The 24,515-nt window shown below is 35.3% G+C and overlaps 1 protein-coding gene across 1 annotated transcript in view; it reads left to right on the top strand.

The window, feature by feature from the left end:
- LOC101890695 (neurotrimin) overlaps positions 1–24,515 on the top strand; it is a 190,867-nt gene that overhangs the window by 97,424 nt on the left and 68,928 nt on the right. The window contains exons 4-5 of the mRNA XM_059122639.1: positions 6,293–6,451; positions 9,303–9,431. Of these exons, the coding sequence (XP_058978622.1) occupies positions 6,293–6,451; positions 9,303–9,431 (288 nt within the window). The remainder of the gene's footprint in view (positions 1–6,292; positions 6,452–9,302; positions 9,432–24,515) is intronic.

The raw sequence follows: 24,515 nt of genomic DNA on the forward strand, positions 1-24,515 counted from the left end.
TATAGTACTGGAAGTACTCAAAAGATCCACGAATGTAACCATCTTACCTCACATCTAGAGAACCTCCAACGGTCTATCCATGATATTTTTTAATTATCGTGCTGATACTAATTGATTGTTAAAGCCCTGATAGACCAAGGATCATAAATCTGAGTTAGCTGCCTTGAGGGATTCACCCTAACTCTGATAGTCCTCAAGCGATGACCATTATAGTCCTGGAAAATTGACGAATGTAACTTTCTTGCCTTACCACCAGATATCCTCCAACGGTCTATTCATGATAGTTCTTAGAGGACCAAAAATGATCGGCCCGGCAGTCCATGTTTGCAGTTATGATTGTCTATAAAGCATTCACAATCATCGCCCTGATAGTCGTTAAGGGATCCATATTTGTAGACCGAATTTTCTATAAAGGATCCACAATTAACGTCCTGACAGTCCTTAATGGAAAATTGTTTAAGTTCTGATGGTGATTAACAATTATAGTCCTGTTTTGAAAATTAAATGATCCTCGTTCTAATAGTCTTAAAAGGACTCAGAATAAAGACCATTATGGACCCTAAAGGTCCATAATATTAGCTTTTATAGTCCGTAAAAGTCCTTAAAGAATCTTAAATATAGAATTCTGATAAATCTGACTTGGTCCACAATTTTTCCCCGACAGTCCTTAAAGGATCAACAATTTTAAATCTATAAACCTTTAAAAAAATAATGATTATATCCTATTATTTTAATTAAAAACATTTTTTAATCCTATTCCTTCAACTTTCACGAAAGTAGTCCTGATAGTCCTTTGGTAATGGTTTTAAGTCGCAAAAATACTCTAAAACACATGTCTTTTAAATGTCAAAAAAAAAATTTTCTTCAACAACCTAAGAAGGATTGGAAAAACCCAGATACCCCCAGTTTTTTTTTTTTTTTTTTTTTTTTTTTGGTCTGCTCAGATATCGATCTCAGCTAAATTTTCCGACCCCTGCTAATAGTCCTCACTTTACCAAAGTTTTAGCCACTTTATTTGGTAGACTTATTAAGAAAAGCCCAAAGTTTTAGGCTCATCCGAAATTGATAACCATTTTTATGCTGATTAAACAAATTGTTATATTTTCACTTACTTGACCACAAATTTGTAGAAAATTTAAAAAATCGACGGCATCATTTTCTATCCTAAACCAGACATAGAATAAACGTCCATTAAAAATAATTTTATATAACGGCTCTCAATGACTAAGGAAAAAACTCAATCCACACTGGCCTGGCTGAGACTATTTCTCTTGGACAACTATTTCCCCCGAGATTTGAAAATTTTTTATTGCAAACCACTTTTTCATCGACTGATGACTTTTTCAATGGAAAACAAGTGAGCAAAGGCTACAGTCGAGCGGGGCCGACCGTTGAATACCCTACAACACTACAATAAACGATACAGTTTATATAGGCGAGATACTCAAAAGAATTCCACAAGATATTGTGACAAATAATAAAAGAAAACCATCAGGTTTCGTTATCTAATTTTCGAATAATAGCAACTTGAGCTAATTTGCTCATTTCCAATTTATTGGTAGATGTTGCACGTAAATGGTCTTCCTGGATCTGGAACCAATATTTCCCAAAGACCTATAATCTCTCAGAAGTGGCAAAAGATTAAAATTTATTATTGGTTTTTGACTGAAACGCATCTATATGAGATACAGACATTTGACTATATTCTTCAACGAAATCATCGTTAACGAAATAGTCAGAAGTGCGTCTTTCCTGTATTTGTGAATTCTCCAAAAAGTCACTGGAATGGACATTTTCGTATTTTGTCTACAAAAGTTGGCAAACTCCTTCACACATTGAATATTTTTGGATGACCATCCAAAACTGCTTGGCGTTTGCAATGTCCGGTAACCCCCATTCAAATGTGCGTGAGGATCGGGCGATAATTACGACCTGCCGACAATTTGGCAGTTTTTTGGTCTATTTCAACCATATATGGCGATCTTCTCCAAAAAGAGTAGGCTTCTATTCTGACCCTCATCTTATCCCCATGCAAAATTTCGTAAGGATCGGGCCATAAATGCGATCTGTATATGATATCCTGATATCCTAACTACTTAGTTTTGTTAGCTGTAGAAATATTAACAAATGTTTAATTCAAAATGAAAATATGCCAAAAATATGACAAAATTGAAAAAATATGAGAAAATTTTAGAAAATCAATATTTTCATCTTTAAAAAGATATTTTTATGCAATTTTTAGACGTTTTTTCTTTCCTGCCAAGAGGCCATTCTGAATTAATGAGAACTGTCGAAATCAGTTCAGCCGTTCTCGACATATAAGAGATCTTTCAAGCATATCTTCTTTGATAGACATATATATCGCACATATTTTGCTATATATTCGAATTGTTGGATCTTAACATTAATGTAAAGATCAGAAGTAACCTTGTCATGGCTTTGTGATTTCGCCGGGATTTAAAATATTCGCGGTTTAATGAAAAATTGTGAGTTTTTTCAACAAAAAAGATATGGTCTATTTTACCCGCTAAATATTATCCGATGACCACCCAAATTGGTAGCTAGCTACATGCGAAATTCCGCGTCGATTGGTCTATAATTGCGACCTGTATAGCTACTGCAAAATCCGACATTTTTTCAGTATTTGGTCCATTTCAACCCCTAAACATTTGGCGATCATCTCCAAAAGAAATAGGGTTCTATTCTGACATTAACCCGACCTACATTTTAAATTTCGTGAAGATCGGGCCATAATTGCGACCTGTAGAGTGATTACAAATTAACATGGACAGACGGACAGACGGACAGACGGACGGACGGACATACATAGCTAGATCGACTCAGCTCGACGAGCTAGGAAGATCCATATATACTTTCCTATATGGGAAACCAATATTTCGAGGTGTTACATAAATTCTGGCCCAATCAAACTTATAATACCCCCAACACATAGTGTTGTAGGGTATAAAAACACCTTTTTCTGCCGAATCATTCTAAATATTAATGTAAATTTTTCTTCATTAATTTAGACTCCAATTTCTCATTTAATTTCCCGGATTTTCAAACTTTACTCTAAAAAGGAGGTAAAGCTGGCAATCATGGAGAAATTGCCTTTTATTTGTATATATATGTCATAGGCATTAAGTCCCATATCTGATCTTAACAAATAACACCCCTGCGCTTGAAGTGTCGATATCCAAAATAAATGCCCAAAGTTATGAAACGAAATATATCCCTTCCTCTTCTTAAATATATCAGAATAATTCGTTTTGATTTCTTCCTATAAAAAAGCAATAAATCCATATTCCTCCCATAACAATTTTAAATTCCACCAGGTTTCATTCGAACCACAAAACTAACCGCTTTGATAAGACCAATTATGATTTGCATTTTTTTCTTCTTAAATAACCAAACAAATTGTTTATGAAAAAAGTTTTAAAAAAAAAGGCACCATGCCACTTCGTCTCCACACCATCCCTCCTCCCCGCAATTCATCACCGTATGGCAACCATCAAGAAAATGAAAGCGAAATTAAAAACTGCGTTGATTTAATTTTAAAAGTGTCATCATGAAATAACTTTTAGATGGACACCGAACAGAAAACCTAAGACGGCTCCATCAGACACACACACCACGTCACACATACACACACACACACACACACCTATAACTATACAAAAGATTTTGTAGCAAATATATTAAGCAGCATAAAGAAGAAGAAGAAGAAGAAAGAGCTCTTTCCTCAATTTCATTATTTTTACTCGCCATGCCTCGCATAGCCGTCTAAGGCTCGGCACAAAAATTATGATGAGAAAGAAATATTGCAGCGGCAGCATCGAACCACTTTAGAGGCTTTGGGAATTAACGGTGAATGTCACAGTTTTTGACTTTTCTCCCCATTGAACAGACATGAATAGCAACAGCAACGGCAACGACTCGAAGCATGCTTTTCCAAAAACACCAACAACACCACAGAAAGTTCTGCTTCGTTGCGGACGTAAGCCTTAGAAAAGCGTGTCTGTGTCGCCGAGTGCCAGCCTTATTAAAAACAAACAAATAGAGCCATAATAACACAACATTATGGCTTAAAGAGTGTACCGAATACAACTTGAAGTAGTAGTGGTAGCAGTAGTGGTACAAGAAAAAGGAGAAGATGAGACGAAGAAGTAGATGAAAAAATCCTAAGACATAAACCTCATCAGTAGTCAGTACCCAGTCATCAACGGTCAGGACACAACATCATCTTCATCAAAACTCATCATCATTATGATACCCATCAGCGACAGTTGGAAAGTCATCAGTGGGAGGGAGTTGGACAGAAGACAGTGGGAGATATTTTGGGTAATGGTTTTCTTTTTAAGGGTCATTTGCTGGTTTTGTCTGAGAAGGTCATAAACTTGTTTCTGAAAAGCTCAACTAATGCTCGTTTATAGGCACGGCCTTCAACTCGACTTTAACCCGTCTACAGACATGGCCTTCATCTCGACTGAAGCTCGTCTATAGACATGACCTTCAGCTCGACTGAAGCTCGTCTATAGACATGACCTTCAGCTCGACTGAAGCTCGTCTATAGACATGACCTTCAGCTCGACTGAAGCTCGTCTATAGACATGACCTTCAGCTCGACTGAAGCTCGTCTATAGACATGACCTTCAGCTCGACTGAAGCTCGTCTATAGACATGACCTTCAGCTCGACTGAAGCTCGTCTATAGACATGACCTTCAGCTCGACTGAAGCTCGTCTATAGACATGACCTTCAGCTCGACTGAAGCTCGTCTATAGACATGACCTTCAGCTCGACTGAAGCTCGTCTATAGACATGACCTTCAGCTCGACTGAAGCTCGTCTATAGACATGACCTTCAGCTCGACTGAAGCTCGTCTATAGACATGACCTTCAGCTCGACTGAAGCTCGTCTATAGACATGGCTTTTAGCTCGTCGATGGAGACTCCCTGGCCTCCAGCTCGTCGATGGAGACTCCCTGGGAGACTCCCTGGGAGACTCCCTGGCCTCCACCTCGTCTTTGGTGACTCACTGGCCTCCAGCTAGCCTATGGTGACTCACTGGCCTCCAGCTAGCCTATGGTGACTCACTGGCCTCCAGCTAGTCTATGGAGACTCCCTGGCCTCCAGCTCATCTATGGAAACTCCCTGGCCTCCAGCTCATCTATGGAGACTCCCTGGCCTCCAGCTCGTCTATGGATACTCCCTGGCCTCCAGCTCGTCTATGGAGACTCCCTGGCCTCCAGCTCTTTTATGGAGACTCACTGCCTTCAAGCTCGTCTAAGTAGTCTCCCTCCAGCCGCTCTATAAAGTCTCCATCCAGCTCCTACATAGAGTCTCCATTCAGATGTAAAATACATTTCTTTTATTTCGTTTTCCCTCTCCCACTGTTCCTTAAACCAAAGTAAACAAATGAATTCCATGCCATCTTCTTCGTTTTCCCGGAAACCTTTTAGAATGACAGCTTCTCACCGGGTATGTCCATCCAGCTAACCTAACGGTAACTTCACTTGATGCCAATGTTATTTATTTAGATTGTTAGCCGAGAAAAGAAAAACTCAACATTCATCAGAGGAGTACATCATCTTATGGCGGGAATAAGTGGCAGCATAACAAGTCAAAAACTCATTTAGCCTCTTGGCCAAATAAATAAACAAGTGTTTCCGAACAAACGACTTTTGCAACAAACTGTTCTACACCACCGCAACATTGCAATTTGAGTTGAGTTGATGATGATGCTGATGGAAGAAAATAAAGCTTAAGGTTCGCCTGGCTACTGTCCCTCAATTATTTGGTATCATGGCACAATTACCACCCCTTCCCGCCAGCCACATGCCATGGCATCACTTCAGTGCCGAAACCCCCGACACAGAGGTAACAACCAGTGTCTCAAGTTTATTTTAAAACTACTTTATTACCTACTTACCAACACTCCGCAGAGAGTGATTGCCAAGTCGAGGAGGCACTCGTTTCAAGAGTCGAACACATACATTCATAGATATATTTTTCTATTAAAGCAACAGCATTCTGCTCACAATTCTGCCATACTTCAGACCACAAGAGTCTAGGGGGTTAAAGCCAAAGCAAGTATCATTGTATGACACTCATTGACCTGGGATTTTTCTGTATTATCCCCGAGAAGGGTTTATCTTTATTAAGTGGGCTAATGACATTTTTGTTTCCTCTTTTGGACAAATTAAGGCTGATGACACCCTTCCTCTGTTTGTGTTTCCATGAACGTTTATTGCATTTCCTTTCTACATAATTTGTCTCTTTTTTTCTTTTTAGTGCCGCCCAACATTGATGACTCGTTGAGTTCAAGTGACGTCATTGTACGGGAAAACTCCAACATATCACTGCGATGTAAAGCGACCGGTAGTCCCAAACCGGTCATCAAATGGAAGAGAGATGACAATTCAAGGATAACAATTAGTAAAAATCACATAGGTAAGTGAAGCAAATATAATATCAGAAGGTAGTCAGTAGAAGTGAAGAGTGAGTCACTGAAGGTTTTGAATTGTATCCTTGAAGTCGCACTTAAATAATTCTTGTCATAAAGAATCCTTTAACCTCTTCGTCTACAAAAACTTTCCCAGATCCTTTTCATTAGGTTTCTTTCAACTATGTACCTATTGAGACGCCCTCTAGTAAGGACCATAAGCTCCTGGTCTATAAATACTTCCCTCAAACCCTCACCTCCATCCAAATCATATAGGCATCATAGAGCTCCTCAAATCGGAAAGCCCCATTAAGCTATCGTCTATATAGCCTTTTTACTTCATCATCTTTTCCCAAGTCCCTTTGTCTAAGACCTCCTTGAGGTCCTCTCCCATAATGTCTTACCTTAAACTACTGGTCTATAATGTCTTTATTCTTCCCCATTCATTCAGCTCCTCATATCTTAAGTCTCTGCCAGGCAGTCGCCTAGAAAGTATAATTTTACTTTGTACCTAGCTCCTCGTCTATAAGGACTTTTAAACCCGGGTATTAAATTAATCTTTCTTCAGCTTCTCGTCCAAAAGGATCTTGTTTAGCTCATGGCCTATAGATCCTCTGCCAACTCTACATTTTTTAGACATTTCACAGTTTCTGAAACCTGAAGTCTATGCTTAGTCATCAAATATGAAGCCTACATTTAACTCCTCTTCTGTTATAACTTTTCCAATCTTCTCTTCACTAAGAGCTTGTTTTAACGAAAGGTCCATTTTGATCTCTTCCAAAGAGGCCATCCTTAAGATGCTGGTCTTTAAAGACTTCCTCATCTCAATAAGCATCATTCAGCTCCACGAATCGATAGTCTACGGTTCATCATCTCTGATTGAGACCTATTTTATCTCCTCTTCTACAAATATTTCCCCCATCCGTCGTCTATAAGGATTCCCTCACTTATATCCTGTTTTCAAGAAAAGTTCCTTAAGACCTCATCTTCGAAATAAACCATCCTTAAGACCCAGGTCTTTAAAGACTTCCTCATTTCAATAAGGATCGTTCAGCTCCACGAATCTAAAGTCTACGGTTCATCATCTCTTGTTAAAACCCATTTTATCTCCTCTTCTCTAAAAATTTTCCCCCGTCCGTCGTCTAGAGGGCTTCCATCAGTTCCTCGCTCTGAGTACATCCTCTTGATACATAAATTTGTCGAATCCGCTTAATACATAGCTTTTTAGCCCCTCCACATTCAACTATCCGTCGAAAAATATCCGCTTCTGTCTAGCCAATATAAAAACTTTCTTTATACGACCCCTTTAGCTCCTCGTGTATTATATAGACTGCGTTTGGCATATCGGTAATGCATATCCTTTCGTTCCTTAAAAAAATATTATCTTATTTTTTTCCAACGAAGAAATCCTGCTCCTCTTCAATAAAACATCCATTTAGCACCTCTCGTCTGTAGACATAGAGTTCATCATCTACATGGTCTCGGCTCAGTGTATATAAACCACATTGAACTCCCTCCTCCTCCTCCTTCTCCTCCTTGTGCAAACGCAATTATGTCCCTCTTCTATTCTTCCTTTGTTTTCATCTCTAAATTTCTATTAACAAAAACATCCTCCAAATATATGTTTATTTAGTCTCCGCTCCGCTACTCGTACCTCCTTTTTAATTTCCATTTATAAATAAACTGTACAACCTCTAGCCTTTGAAATCTACTTAAGCTCCTTACCTCAAAGAACATCATCAACTCTTGACCGAAAAATACTCTCCTATTCTTCTATTAAATATCGCCGATTCACCTTTAAGAACCTCGTTTGGAAAGCCTCCCTTCATTATCCCATTGAAAATTACCCCATTCAATACCTCGACTTTAAACATTTTCTGCAAATGACCGCCAGTTCACTCCTCTGAGTCCCTCGTCTACAAATACTGCCAAAGAGCCTCATCTTAAAATAGTGCCTCTCACTCCGCATGTCCATAAAAAACCCTATTTATCTGCTCGCATATAAAAATGTGCTTTTAGGCTCTCAGTTGACTATTCAGGTTTAGTTCAATTTTTCATCTATGGAGACTCCACTCAACCGATCCTATAAAATACTACTTTAGATTCTCTTCAGTGAGAACTCTCTCAAAATTCTCTTTAAGAATATTCCCCTAAGCCTGTAATAAACCCTCCATCAGTTCCTTAACTATAAAGAATCATTCTGAATATATATATAAAGTCTTTCCTTGCTGGTCAATTTTTGAGAGTGTCTCTCTTCCGTTTTAACCGATAAAGCCCCATACACCTTCCCATCTGAAAATTATCTCTTTAATTTCACGTCTATAGAAACTCTTTTTTTCTCTGGAAAATGTTCCCTCTCCTGTATAAACTTTAAAACTCTACGTTAAAAGCTCCTTTCAGTTTCTGGTTTCTCTTCTGCATCCTCTCTCTAAAAATGTCGTTGGTGTCCCCTGCTTAGAATTATCTTCTGTCCCCTTCGCGAAAAAAAAATATTTTGACTCATTCTCTACATAGACTATAAATTTACATTCAGGTCCCCACCAGTTAAGGTACCTTGTCTCTTCTTCCTCAGCTCGATATAACTATTACCTCTATCACCTCGTAAAGCTCTCTTCTTTGTAAATACTTCACTTTTGCTTATCCTTTTTAAAAGTCATAAAGTTCCATTTTGCTCCACCCCCGGTAAAGACTGATTCTCCACTATTACATCTTACCATATATTTTTCCCTCTAAAATAAGGTGTCTTCCTCCACCATAAATATTCCCTTCGCCCACTTTCTAATAAAAACCTCCCTTTACCTTCCCCCCATAACACCAACAACTAATGATTTCAATTTATTTTTTTTTTTTAATTTCCAGTCAGCGAATGGGAAGGTGATACCCTGGAATTGACGCGTATCTCTCGCTTGGATATGGGCGCCTATTTGTGCATAGCCTCAAATGGGGTGCCACCCACGGTTTCGAAGCGCATCAAAGTTAGTGTGGACTGTAAGTACCAAAAAAAATAAACATAAAAAATATTAGCAAAATTTAATTTAGATTAGAATCCTTCAGACGAAAAATATGATTCTGAAACTCTAGACAAAAAAACAGTTTCAACGAAATCAGTCAAAACTTTAAAAAACAAAACGTAGTGCCGTGTAACTAACAACTTCAAAACAGCGAAATTTTTTTCTCACTTTGCACTACAGCATTTTTACATCTTGTTATGACTAATATGCCTAAGCTTCCTCGACCTAACATGTTTGTTGGTCGTTGTTGTTGTTGTTGAATTGAGCAACACAGCATCATCAGCATTTTAGCTTGTAGGCACTTTCCAAACTAAACTCCTCCATTTTCCATATGAAGCAGACAAAAAAAAGTCGAAACAAACTAACAAACAAACAAAAAAGACTAGACTACTAAACCGGTAATGGATGCAATTCTCAGCCGAGAACTGTTCAGAACTCTCAATGAAGAATCAACAAAAAAGTCAGCTAGGATACAGAGGGGAAATTGCCTTACATACATATGCAGATGGATGGACAAGTATGTGTGGGTATTAGGGTGGTTTGAAAAAAAAAAATAAGTTTGTGTACATTTGATCAGATTAATCTATGAATATAGCATTTCTAGTAATTATATGAAGAAGAATATTATGAATTTGGAAAAGAAATAAAAATTAAGTATTTTTTACTACCAAATTTTTTTAATTAAAATGTGTCATCAAAAATTACTCAGAAACAAAATATATTTATGAGACTTATATTTTATTTCATAAAATCGATTTTTTTTTAATTTTCATTTCCAATTTTTCTCAAGAAAAATTCTTTAACCTAAAAAGGCCAGTTTCTTTTCCGGATTAAATCTCATTCTTATGTCTTACCATATTTTTCTTCTGAATTTAATAAAGGTCCACCCTAATATACATAACCCTTTTTCACTGAAAAAAAAAAAAAACAATGTTTCCTTTAGCACCCAAAAATTGCAAACATGCCGAGGAGATATCCTTAAAGCAAACATTGACTATGCAACGTTGACCATTCTCGAAAACAGAAATGTAAACACAAATGCCTAACGTATTTGCGCCATGGGCGTCGAAGATATTTCCTTGTTGGGCAAAAAAGATTTCAAGCCAAAGGAAATAGAAGAAATCTTGAAGGAAAATCGCAATATACGAAGGATATTGAACTTTTATCGTTTTGTAAAGCAATAAGAACTCTCATTAAGAACGTATTGCTAATTGATATCAGAGCATCAAATCTGAATAGTTTTTTTCTTAATTCTTTCATAGTTTCGAGTTCAGCTTCTTATGAATTACTATAAGGATTTATAGTCAGGAGATAGGATTCTTCACCATAATATGAGGGATATTAATTCGTACATATATACTTTTCAACATTTAATTCTAAAGGTATTCGATTTCAGTCTGCCTCTTAAAATCTAGTAGACCACTCATTGTTTTATGGAAATCTTTAAAATTTTCCATACAAATGTCACATGTGTACTATGCATTGAAAATCTATCCATTTCAGAGCACAAATTTGCTCGCTCGAGAGTGAAACTTGCTCGTGAGTAGGATTTGTTCCAGAGTGGGAGTTCTATATGAAATTTACTCTTTACTATTAAGAGTGTGGGAGCGCGAAGTCACTCCTTTTGAATATCGAAATCAAAAAAAAAAATGGTGAATTATGTTTATAACAGAAATTTCTAAATATATTAACTCAGCAGAATTTTGTCTATACAAAAGACAGAATTACAAAAAAAAACTCATGCTAAGTTCCACTCCCAATCATTTGGCCAAAATGGGCCTAACCGAAATAACGACCCTAGATCTCTTTGGATCAAATCCATATCAGGTTATTAGGAGTCGATCTAGCGATGTCCGACCGCCGTCTGTCTGTCGGGCGGGCGCACGATAACTCACGAAGGGTGTACCCAATTTGGTGCAAACTTGGTACATCGTAATATTATTACCAAACTTAGATCGAGTTCGCAGATGGCCAATATCGGCCAACTCCCCCAAAAATGGTCGAAATTATCAAAAAATATTTTACTGCACAGAAAGAGAAACGATAATCCGATTTTCTCTAACTTTGCAAATCCCAATATTTGTATCAGTGCTAGCTTAGCTGAGAAAGAGGACAATATCGGTAAACTGCATCAAGTATCTTATCCACAAAGGGTCAAAATTTAGAATAATTACAACTTTTACAAAATGTTATATAAGACTTCGATTGTCTGCAAATTACACACATCAATTTATTTTCTAAACCAAGGTCTGGTGTTAAGATGGAATATAATATATAAAAGATCGAAATTTTCAAAAAAAATATATATATTTTCTGCACAGAAATAGAATCCGATTTTGCTCTAACTTTGCAAATCCTAATATTTGCGTCAGTTCTAGGTCAGGTGCAAAAATGGATAATATCGGTCCACTCAATCAAGTACATCCCCCACAAAAGTTCGAAATTTTGAATATCTATGAAGCTCATAAAAAACAAATTAACATCCGATTCCATCCAGACTTGGAACATCTGAATATTTCTTTTTACACAGGATCTTTTGTAAAGAGTATAGATCGGACCATAGCATCTGGTAACTCCCCCACAAAGAGTGAAAGTTTTGAATAACCAAAACGTCAGTGAAAGCCGAAATAAGCACTAGGTTCTCTTTATATTTCACACATTCCATTATTTCTATTAACACAAGATCTGTTACGAAGATGGGATATATCGGTCCACTCCTTTTGGTACCTCCCCCACATAAGGTCAAAATTTTGAATACCCATGAAGCTCATAAAACGCGAAATTAACATCCGATTCGGTATATCTCAATATTTCCGTTAAAAAGATGGTTGAGATCGGACCCTTTCTTCTGGACGCACAAAGGAACCGAACTCTTCGAACTCCTTCTGGTATCTCACCCACAAAGGATCACAATTTCCATTACTTATATCTGTCATAACTTGCGAAAAAAATCAGCGATTCCTTACAACTTGATATGCCTAAATATTTCTCTCAACCAGAAATCTGGGATGAATATGAAATTTATCGGAATTTATGATTTCATAAAAATTATCACATATCTCATATAAAGTGAAGAAAGTAACTAATAAGTCCAAACCCGGCACGTCACAATATTTATATCATATTTATTTAGGTCCGATACGAAATAGAAAATATTGGTCTATTCCTTCTATCTTGTTAAAATTTTTGACCCTTTGTGGGGGAGTGGGGATGGAGTGGGGGTTTTCCATAGAAATGCTAAGAAATTTTTGAGAATTTTTAGAGATATCTTAAGTATCTCAACTTTCTTTTAATATTTTGATCCGAAGGAACTGCCAAAATTTCATGAATTCGAGAAAAAAGTTTTAAGATAAAATCAGGATTTTTGGCAAGATCTCAGTGCTTTCCTGATTTTTCTCTTCAATTCGCAACTCTTCATAGCTTTATTAAATATTTCAACTCTTTTCTCAAAAGTAATATGCTATTTTTAACAAATCCAACAACATATTCTCTAACCTACATTTCAAGATGCCTCTGGCCATTCTCTTTGAAAAAAAAAAAACATAAATTAAAAAATGCACACAAGTAAACATTGAGGAATTCAAAGGAAAGAGAAAAGAAACCTCTCCGAATGCATTCATTATTACTACACAAAAGCCAATTCAAACACCTACTCAGCAAATGTATCATCCTTTCTAATTAGCAAAAAAAAAAGGATGTTCTAATTGAAGATTACAAATAGCCGGAAGCTGTTCTCGTTGCATCAAAGAAAATGTCATAGTTTATGGTGGCAATAACTCTCATTTCGTTTTCAGTTTCTTTTTTTTTTTTTTCTTGCTGTAAAACTGTAAATTGCAAGAATTCTAAAAGAGGATATATGTGTCTTTGGCTTATTAACTTCTTTGTTTGTTGGGCAAGTTGGAAAGCTCCATGACAGGCAACAATGTGTTTTATGTCTCTCTGCCACCGATACGGCTTCTGCTTCTGTTGCTGTTGATTTTGATGTTGGTCTTATTTATGATTATTATTTATACATGTTTTTCTTGTTAATATTCCATTTTCATTCCAATTTGTTGTGGCCCGCACACGCACACACTCACACTCATTTAGGCAAGGATCCACAATCTGACAATGCCATCTATGTGGAGAATGACATATACACACACACACACATCCATCCATGTGTTCCAACGTGCTAGCTCACATTAATGCCACAATTCGTTAAACAAGATGTGACAGCTGTTGCAACATGTCCTTTTTAACTGATCACGTTCGTTGTTTGTTGTGTGCCTTCGACTCTGGGGTTTTGTTTGAGGGTGTGTGAGTGTGGGGATTGTATTTTGTTGTAGCAAAATTTTGTTGTTCGTTTTTTATTCTTTCTCAAATGATGTGGACAACTTACGGAGGACAGAGGTAGGTGTCTGTGTGTGTGTGTCTGATTGAGCTAGTTGCATGTTTAGATTTGGCATTCCTTCAACATGTTTATTTGTATCCTCTTCCCATTGAAAATTCAGTTTGAGAACCCTTGTAACAGTGGTTATCAAAACTAAGTTTTGTTGTGTGGGGTTCTCCTTATTTTTCCGATCCTTGTATATTATTTAAACACTTATGGACATATGTTAATGAGGAGTTGAAAAGGATTTCCTTTTTTTATGGATATCAATAGATTTCGGTTAGATCTAAAACGATTTGTTACACACATTTTTATGAGAATATTTTATAAAATATTAAATCAATGTTGTAAATGTGATTTGGAAGCATTTCCATCAAAAGATTGAATATTTGATAGGACTTTTGAGCATAAATTATGGAAACACGTGTTTCTAAGAGCTCTTTTATTTTATGGCAAAGTTTTGAGTGATATGTTTGATTGAATTAAAGGGTTTTCAATCACAAATGTTTTTTTTTTTTTTTTTTTTTTTTGAAATTTGGGAGTAAGGTGCGTATACGTAATGAGAAAGACTTTATCTTACTGATACGCCCGTGAGAACATGGCCTGTCCACATGACAAGACATACATTTAAAAAACAGTCTTGGAAATAGTTCGATATGGTGCCAATTAATATCCACACGACTTTCACACCCCTGAGGGAGTAGAGGGAATTATATCCAGTGCTTCAAAATTTCCCTTCCGAAAATAAGATTTGCAACGTAGATGTGGGGTTTAACCATACATTTTATTACCACAAGAAAAGGAAACGAGTAAAAAGCAGTAAGTTCGGTCGGTTCGAACTTTGAATATTTGGAAGGAATTGGAAAAATTTGCCAAAAAAAATTTAAATCCGTTAAAAATTCAGTTAAAATCTTAAAAATACCGCATATAGAAATTATATTGGGGTCTATATGAAGACGTGGGCTGCATAGGCAACTTTTGTCATAATCCATTCCAATATTCAAATACGAAACTTGAAAAAAGAATCCGGGGAATAATGTAGCTAAAATCGTCAAAATATCGAATATAGGGAGGAACCGTTACGAAGATGTGGACCTGCACGACAATTTTCAGTCTTAGGCTGTAGTATTTATTAGGAAATTCAAACACCAAATTTGAAACAATTCCGGTGAATAATGTCGCTAAAATCATTAAAATACCAAATATCAGGAGGTACCGTTATATGGCGCCTATACAAAGACGTGGACCTGCACAGAAAATTTTCTGTCTTAGGCTGTAGTATCCATTACGAACATCAAATACCAAATTTTAAACAATTCCGGTGAAAATGTCGCTAAAATCAACAAAATGCCGAATATCGGGAGGTACCGTTATATGGGGGCTATACGAAGATGTGGACCTGCACAGACAATTTTCTGTCTTAGATACTTTAATTGTATCAATTACGAACTTCAAATACCAAATTTGAAACAATTCCGGTAAATAATGTCGCTAAAGTCATCAACATACCGGTAGGTACTGTTAAATGGGGGCTATACCAAAACGTCGACCTACATGACCCAATACCAAAAGTCCTGCAGACATAATCTCATTTGAGTTAAATTTTATCAACCTACTTCATTTCTTTCGAAAGCTAGAGTGATTTCCACAGACGGACGGTTATCGCTAAATTGACATAGAATTTTATGCTGATCAAGAATATATATACTTTGTGGAGTCTAAAATGTATACTTCGAGGTGTTACAAACAGAAGTACAAACGTATTATACCATCCATACTATGATAGAGGGTATAAAAACGTTATATTAGGTTTGTTATTCCATATTTTAGGTTTGATATTCTGTTTGTAACTCCTCCATTTAGGATCCGCAAAGTATTCATATTTTTGATCAGCATAATGGGCATGACTATGTCTATTTAGTCATGTCCGTCCGTCTGTGAAAATCACTCTAGCTTCAGAATAAAATATAAATCAAAACTGGTCGAGGGTATTAAAGGTTCTTAGCTGGTTTGGTACTTTTTACTCACTTCAAATGATGTTTATGAAAAATATTCTCCTTTATACTACTGGATCCTTCATCTAAATTTTTTCAACTGGTGCTTATATCGTGAATGGTAACACATAGCTCATGTCTGATTTCAAAGATAATTAGTTTTATCCTTCCGCTGAATGAATACAAGTATACAGCAACCAACTTCAGACTGCTGTCATTTCTAAAACACTCGTCCGACAGCTATTAAAATTATTCCAGTGACAGCTCATGATATTGTTTACAAGCGTTTTTTCGAAAAATGGTTTATGAGCTGAACATATCGCAATATGTCATTCGGCAAATATTTAAAAATGAGCTCGGGGTAATGCATTGAAGTTCCAAAAAGTGAAAGAACTTACACTGCAACAAAAAGAAAATATACTCGAAAGACCTAAAAAGTTGCTCCGCTTGGCCGAAAGTGGTGAACTGCCGAATTTGGTTTTCTTCGATGAGAAATCATTCGTTGTCCAGCAGTTTTTAAACAAACTAAGTGTCGCATCAACAAAATCGCACTCAGCACGCGCCACCCAAGAATGGTTACAAAATGAGGTTCCTCAGCTCACAATGGCTACCAAAATCTACGGATACCAATCCGTTGGACAATTTTGAAAATCAATTTGGCACTAAAAAATACAAAAGTGTGGATCACCTCAAGCAAGCGCATCGCCAGGAATGGGCCAAAATACCGCAGAGCAACATTTGGGCAGCGTGTGACGGTTTCATTTGCCGTTTGAGGGCCATAATTCGTGCCAAAAAGTGACGAACTCGAACAAATCTAAACTCTAAAATTTGATGCTATTTCCGACATTTGTTGCTTTCATTCAATAAAATTTAAAAAAAAAAATGTAAAATCTATGGCCTGTATATACCCCTTCTAGCTATATGACTGAGGGTATAATAATGCCTAGTTTCACCACAGTAAATTTCTGACGTTTTCGAGTGTATAAGGAACATTCAAACACATATTTACACATAACAACTTTTACATATATACAACTTTTAAGCTTCTTTAAATCTCATGTTCTTGGACAAAGGATTTTTAAACAGTAATTGCTTAAAGGGTGAAAGGGGAACGCTTTGTGGATTTTAAAAAAATTGAGGAGATACATGAAGATATTTTGTCCAGATACGAATCTATAATTGTTGTCGGCGACTTTAATTGTAACTTGTTCGACATTTCCAAATCGTCTGAAATGAGGAATGTTTGTCTTCGCCTTGGTATATCAATTACTCATAACTCGTTGCCTACCCATTTTAATATTGCTACTGATTCTGTTTCTCTTATTGATTTTTTTGCCTGCAGTCACCTCTGTTCTCTTATCTCCTCTGATCAATATAAGCAGAACATTCCTTTGAGTTTCGGAACTATAATGATATAAATTGGGACAGTCTGCTTGATTATCTCGTCAATGTTGACTTTAGTAGTTTATATAGTACATCTGATATTAATTTACAGCTTTCGTTTCTCCAGTTGCTTATTGTTAATCTTTTTTCATATGTTCCTATCGTTAGAAAACGTGTTGTAAATTCCTTGGATCCGTGGCTGAAATGTAAATCTATAATACTGGCAATCTCTTTGCGTGATATGGCGTACAAAAATTATTTAAAATTTCCTACGCAGCAAAATATGGCGGAGTATCGAACCCTCAGAAACAAAGCTAAGTCTATTCTTAGAAAGGAACGTAAAAAATATTATGAAAAAATTTTCAATGGACTAAATGCTACTCATCTCTGGAGACAACTTCATGCCAGTGGTATCGTTGACAAGGACGTCAACCTCTCAACTGACTTTGATGTTAATGTTTTGAATGAATATTTTACTCAAGAAAATGGTGTTGGTAATGTTATTGTTGATTTTCTAGATATTGATAGACAATGTCATACATTTTCTTTTAATTGTGTTTTCGAGATAGATGTATTTGAAGCCTTTCAGCAGGTCAAATCGAAGTCTGTAGGTGTTGATGGAGTACCCATTAAATTTTTGAAATTAATCTATCCATATATTTCTAGACATTTCACCTATATTTTTAATACAATGTTTACAACATCGACCTTCCCGAATGACTGGAAAATTGCTAGGGTTTTCCCTATTTCCAAAAATAAAGGAAGGAACCCTATTGAGAATTTGAGACCTATAAGTATACTACCGTCGCTTTCTAAAGTTGCCGAACATTTCATAAGGCTGCAGATTCAATCATTTATAGATGACAATACATTTTTGATTAATTATCAATATGGATTTAGGCGTGGTCTCAGCACTACTTCACTTTTAGTAGACTTAACTGACTTGATTAGAGAGACAATTGATGGACGTGATAGTGGTGTTCTTGTTGCGCTGGATATTTCGAAAGCCTTCGATTGTGTGGATCATTCAATGCTGATTGAGAAAGTGTTCTCATTATATGCATTTCACAGTAATTCTTGTAAATTAATTACTCTGCTTTCATATAATGGCGAGGCATCCAGCTTACGTAATATTTACAGCGGGGTACCTCAAGGTTCAATTTTAGGTCCGCTTCTTTTTGTTTTATATGTCAATGACAATAGAAGCATTCTAACTAATTGCGACTGTCATCCGTTTATGTATGCGGACGACATTCATTTATTTTTTAAAGGTCAATCAGACTTTCAACTAGAGAATAGCATAAATACAACATTAGGTAATATTTCACGTTGGTTGAGAAATAATAATTTAGTAGTAAATGTTTCTAAGACAAAAGCAATGACATTTGGTTCACCTTGCCGACTGAATAGCGGTATTAATATACAGATTAATGGTGTAGCGGTGGATTTTGTTGACCGCATAAATTGTTTAGGTATTGTTCTTGATGCCAAGCTTGATTTTTCTTTGCATATTGATGCACTGTTCCCCAAAGTTATAAATATGCTCCGAAAATTACACTCAACTGATTTCTATTTGCCCTTATTTGTAAAGAGAAATCTTGCTCATTCTATGTTATTTTCGGTAAGTTCCTACTGTATTGAAGTGATTTCTGGTACAACACATGAGTATTTAATGAAATTAGAAAAACTTTTTTAACATCATTGTAAGATATGTTTATAATTTGCGTCGTTTTGACCATATTTCTGCGCATGCAGCCCTCTTTCTAGAAGTGTCATTCTCTACTTTTGTTAAACAACGCGTGGTTTCATTTCTATATAAATGTATCTGTTTAAATCTTCCCGGTTTTCAGCGAGATCGGCTAGTGTTCTCTCGGTCTACTAGGAATACGCAAATAATTTTCCCTCATTTTTCTACGTCTCTATATGAAAGATCTTTCATAGTTCGTTCCGCTCGAATCTGGAATCAGCTTCCAGCTGAGCTACGACAATTCTCGTTTTCCCGCGGTGTTTTCGCCGCATGTTTGAAAACTTTGTAGGGGTAAATGGAGGTTAACAATTTGTTTGTTAATGATATTGACGATACTGTATCGTTTGATTAAATATTGTTTTTTTATTACCAGCAATAGACTTAAATTTATTTTCATTGGCTGGGGAGCCTTTTTGTCCATATTCTACATATGATTTCTTAGGTTACTTTAAGATACACTATGTAATATTTTTAAGATGTTTTTTTTTTTTATTTTGGAGTACACTTTTGTAGTTTTCTGATAGTTGTGATACTTTTTGGCCTAATGGCTTTTTCATTGCAACATATAAATAAATAAATGAAATGAAATATATTTGTGGTTATAAACGTGTGCCTTCCCAAAAATTTTCTCAGATTTTTTTTTTTGAAATTTTCAGGGATTTTTTAGAATATTTTGAAACATATTTAATAAAAAAAAATAGGATTTTCAATAATTTCTCTATATATATACATTGATAAAGAATTGATAGCAACCCTCTTCTTCGTTTCCGAGTATTTCATGAAGTAATTTTTTCATCCCCACTGTAAATATCGACATACATATGTATGTGTATTTAAATAGCAATGTGCAAACTAACTAGCCACGAACTATTTATTCTGCATTGCCTGAAGCGACATCTGTGTTTTGTTTTATTTCCACATTTATATGTGCCGAAGCTTTGTTTTACTTTTTGTCCAGAAGTTTGTTTTTCATTTTTGTTCAATGAATGAACATTTCTTTTACAAATACGTGCGTTAGTTACCAAAACAAAGACGTGGAGAGTGAGAGAGAGCGACAGAGTCACTCATTGCAGAGCCTTTGAACAAATCTTTGGAAGCTACTGCAGCAACTGGTTTCATGCCAGGATAACAGAAAGGGGATACCGTATTCTGCAACAACGACAACGTTTAATACCAAAAATGTTTGCAGCTTCAATACCCCGACCAGCAGACTGAATGACTGCCACTCGTTCGTCGTGCTGTCTTTTTGGCTATGTGATCCTGTGATAGTTTGTAAGATTTGTTGCATACTGATTTGTTGTTTTTTTGTGTCATTGTTGTAACAACGAACAAACTGACGACACATTTTGTATATTTGCTAAGTTGATGCTCACACACACACACACCCATAGACATCAATGCAACCTCACTCTGGAACAATGTCGTAGAGAGGGACTCGGCATGGACATATAGGTTATAAGAACTGACATAACGACAACCAGTCATCCCAAACCCGCTATGCCAAAAAACAAACTACCATTTGATTTTGGTATAGTTTTCATTTGTTGGCTTCCTTTTGTCGTTATTGTCGTTGTTGTTGTCAAAACAAATGTAGCAAATAGGGTCCTTTCTGCAACATGTGTAACTTGCATGGCTATGACTGGAGTCTACAGTTCACTGGATATGCCATTATTGGTGATGATGTTGCTGTTGTGTGTATGAGAGTGTGTGTGTGTGTTGGACGTTGCTACTCCTGCTGCTGATGATGGTCATTGTAGCTATGGTGGTACATTGTCAGGCTAATGTTGCCTCACGAAAAACTCGTTTTGTATTCACATGACATTTGTATAGAGAGCTCTGTTTTGTTTTTAGTTTCTTTTTTTTTTTTCTTTGCCATTTTTATTCTTTTCCTGTTTTTGTTTGGTTTCTTTGGAATTTCTTTCTCTCGAAAATCTCTTAAAAATTCAAGACATAAAACATTCGAAACTCGGAAAAATCCACCATGCACCAGGGGTCTTATCACTGACTTTGCAATGTGAATTGGCAGCAAATGCTTAAGCAATTTGGCTGGAAACAACAGCAACAGCAGCAACAACAATAACATTTGCTTTTGCCGCATTTTAAACAATTCCATTGTGATTTAACCACAAACTTATTTAATTTCTCAATTGAGGCAATCATGGTGATTGAAATTTAAAACATAAAACGAATGGGGAGAGAAAGAGAGTTTTTTAGAGAGAAAATAACAAGGGAAAGGAAACGTTTTTTGGAAGGAATATTTTGGGTAAAATTTTTGAGAACTTTAAGGAAAATTTTAGAGTGAATATTACAAGCAAAAGGAAAATTTTTTTAGAAGGAATATTTTGAGACAAATTTTTGAAAACTTAAGGAAATATTTTCCAAAGGACCTCTAGATTAATATTATATATATATATATTATATATATTAATATTTTTCAGGAGGAGTTCTCAATTAATTTTACGATATATTCTTTCCAAAGATTCGTAATGTTTAAGGACAACCTTTTTCGAAGGACCTTCAAGGCTTTGCTTGTGAAATTTGAATGATATATTTTCTTAGAAATTCCAGAGCAATGTTCGGAAATGTTTTGTAAATTTTTTCCAATGGACTTCCGGGAAAAAATTGTATGATTTTCTGGTATTAATTTTCCAAACAACTATTTCAGCATTATTTGTCGGTTTAGGGACTGTTTCTTGCCAAGACTCCTAGGTAAAAATTCGTGATATTAAGAAAATATTCTCTAAGGACTCCCAGAGCAACGATTTTAATAACATTTTCTCAAACGTTTTTTATGGATTTGGTTAAATTTATTTTTTTAAAAACATTTGGGGCAATGTTAAAGGTTTAAAGGCTTTTGCGATATCTAAGGACTCGGCTTGAAGAATCTTGGTGAATTATAAGGGATTTCTGTCAATTTGCGGAATGAAATATTCCTACATTTTAGTGATAATGTGCAATGCAATGTTTGTCGATTATTTATTGTGAGGACTTCGAGGGCAATGTTCGAAGAGTTTAGACAATATTCTTTGACTTCTATTACAATACCCATGGATGTTAAGGACATTTAAGGCAATGTTAATGACTTTTAAAAGGGACTTCTTTCTTCTAAGGATTTTTAGCCGATTTTAAGTAATATTAGTATAGACTTTTCCGGGATTTTATGTAATATTTTTTGTAAGGACTGCATTTTAAAGGTTTAGTTTTCAAAGAAGTTTTAAGGCAAAAATATTTTTTTCTAAGGACATGTAGAAACAGTTTTGAGAATTGTCTTTTTCCGAATGACTTCTAGGGTAATTTTCGAAATAATTAAGGATTATTTCTTGGTAGGACTTCTTGGGTAAAATACGAGGGTGTTTAAGAACATTTTTCCTTAGATTTCTAGCTTGAAGTGAATTTAATTGAAGGAGTATCTTTTCTAAGGACTTCAAATATAAAATCCCTGATCTATTTTCCAAGGTCTTTTAAAATATAATTTATGGATTTGAGGATTATTTTTCTAAGGATTTCATAAGTTTTTGGATCTTGTAGACTATATTTTCCAAGGACATCTAGGACAACGTCCGTGGCCCGGACAAAGTTCCTTAATTGTAAGGACTAATTTCTAAGGACTTTTAAGGAACAATTTTGATATCTGCTGGGATATTTTTCTAAAAATGTGAAACATTTTTATAAATATTATTTCTAAGGACTTCTATGGCAAAGGAGAATATTTTATCTAAGTACGTCTAGGGCTACGTTCGTGGTCAGTGTTTTACAGAACATTTTTAAGGACAAAGTCCCTTAGTTGTAAGGGCTAATTTCCAAGGACTTTTAAGGCATATTTTTTTCATTTACGAGGCTATTTGTCTACAAAATTCTATATTTTAAGGAATATTTTTTCTAAGGACTTCTACGGCAATAAAGAATATTTATTTTAAGTACATCCAGGGCTTCCTTCGTAGCCCGTGTTTTAAGAAACATTTTTAAGGCCGATGTTTGAGAATTTTAAGGAGTTTTTTCTAGGGATTTATAAGGCAATTTTGCGAGGTTTGATGGATTTTTTTCTAAGGACTTCTATGCCAACTTTCCTTAATTTTAATGTTTCTGGATCTTGAAGAATTTTTTTCAAGGATATCTAGCTCTATATTCGTAGATTTTAAAGAGTATTATTTCTTAGGATTTAAAGTCCATGTCCCAGGACTTAAAGGTTATAATCCTCCAAGGACTTCTGAGGCAACAATTTATATTGATTTTAAAGAATATAATTCTATGGACTTCTAAGTGATTTTTTGTGAATTTTAAAGGGACTTTTTTCTAAGGACTAAACAATGTTCGTGGAATATTTTTAAGGACTTTTAGAGGAATGTTTATGGTTTTAGGGATATTTTTTTCAGGTACATCGTTGATGTTAAGAATAATTTTTCCCAAACTTTTTTAGCAATATTTTTCTAAGACTTCAAGGTCAATGTTTGTGGACCTTTTTTCTGAAGACTTAGGGACCAAAGTTTCTGGTTTTAGGGAGTATTTTTCGTGAAAGGCAAGTTTCGAGATTTTAATGAAAATTTTTCCAAGGACTTTAATAGCACAATTCTAAAAGTATTTTAGAAGAACTTCTGCAGCAATGTTACGGAGTTTTAAGGAATCTTTCTTTTAAGGGTTTCTAGGTCTATATGTGAATTTTAATAAAAAAAATTCTAAGGAATCCGAGGGCATTGTGGACATACAATTTTTTATGTAAAAATCCGGGATTCTAAGGAATATATTTGTAAGGAATTCAAAGATAATATTCAATGATTGTTGGTAATGTTTGAGACCACTATTTGTGGCGTGGATTTGGATACGTAGATTTTAATGAATATTTTCATACTCAAAATTGAGAGATATTATGGAAAGTATTTTTTTTTTTTATTTTAAGGACTTTTATTTTAAGGACTTTTAAGACAATGTTCATAATGTTGTTCGTGAATGCCCGAAAATTTTAAGGAACGTTTTTTATCTACGGCGTATTTCATGATCCTTTTGAATATTTTTCAAAATGATAGCAATTTTTGTGCAATTTAAACAACGCTTTCCAAAGGATTAATATGCCTAATCACTTGTATTTTTAAGAATATTTTCCAAGCATTCATATATACCCTGGACATCAAGAACAATTGCCCGATAATTTTAAATTTTTTTTTCCAAAGGAGTTTTTATTCAAAGGACTTCGATTTTTGCCATTTTATGAAAAAAATATTTTCTTTAAATTTCTCCTAATAACTTCAAAAACAATTGTTAAGGATTTTGGTGTTCTTAAACCGAGGCTCAGTAAAATCAAAAACTCCTTTATTTGCTATCAAATAACAAAGGACCCACAAGGTCCTTTATATTAAATCCACCTTTGCTCCATTCAAATCCATCTTCTTCTTGAGAAAGCTTTCCCATCTCCTCCCACTCACATCTATTTAATCTCGCTGCAAACAAAGGTGGTTTTATTTAAACAAATTACCATTCTTCATTATTATTGTTATCCTAGCCAACATTGAAAAAAATCCATCCATTATTACACTATCTAATTTTATCCTTTGCTTTGTCCTATCCGTATTA

The sequence above is a fragment of the Musca domestica genome, unplaced genomic scaffold (genome assembly GCF_030504385.1).
Source record: "Musca domestica strain aabys unplaced genomic scaffold, Musca_domestica.polishedcontigs.V.1.1 209, whole genome shotgun sequence".
Classification (NCBI taxonomy): domain Eukaryota; kingdom Metazoa; phylum Arthropoda; class Insecta; order Diptera; family Muscidae; genus Musca; species Musca domestica.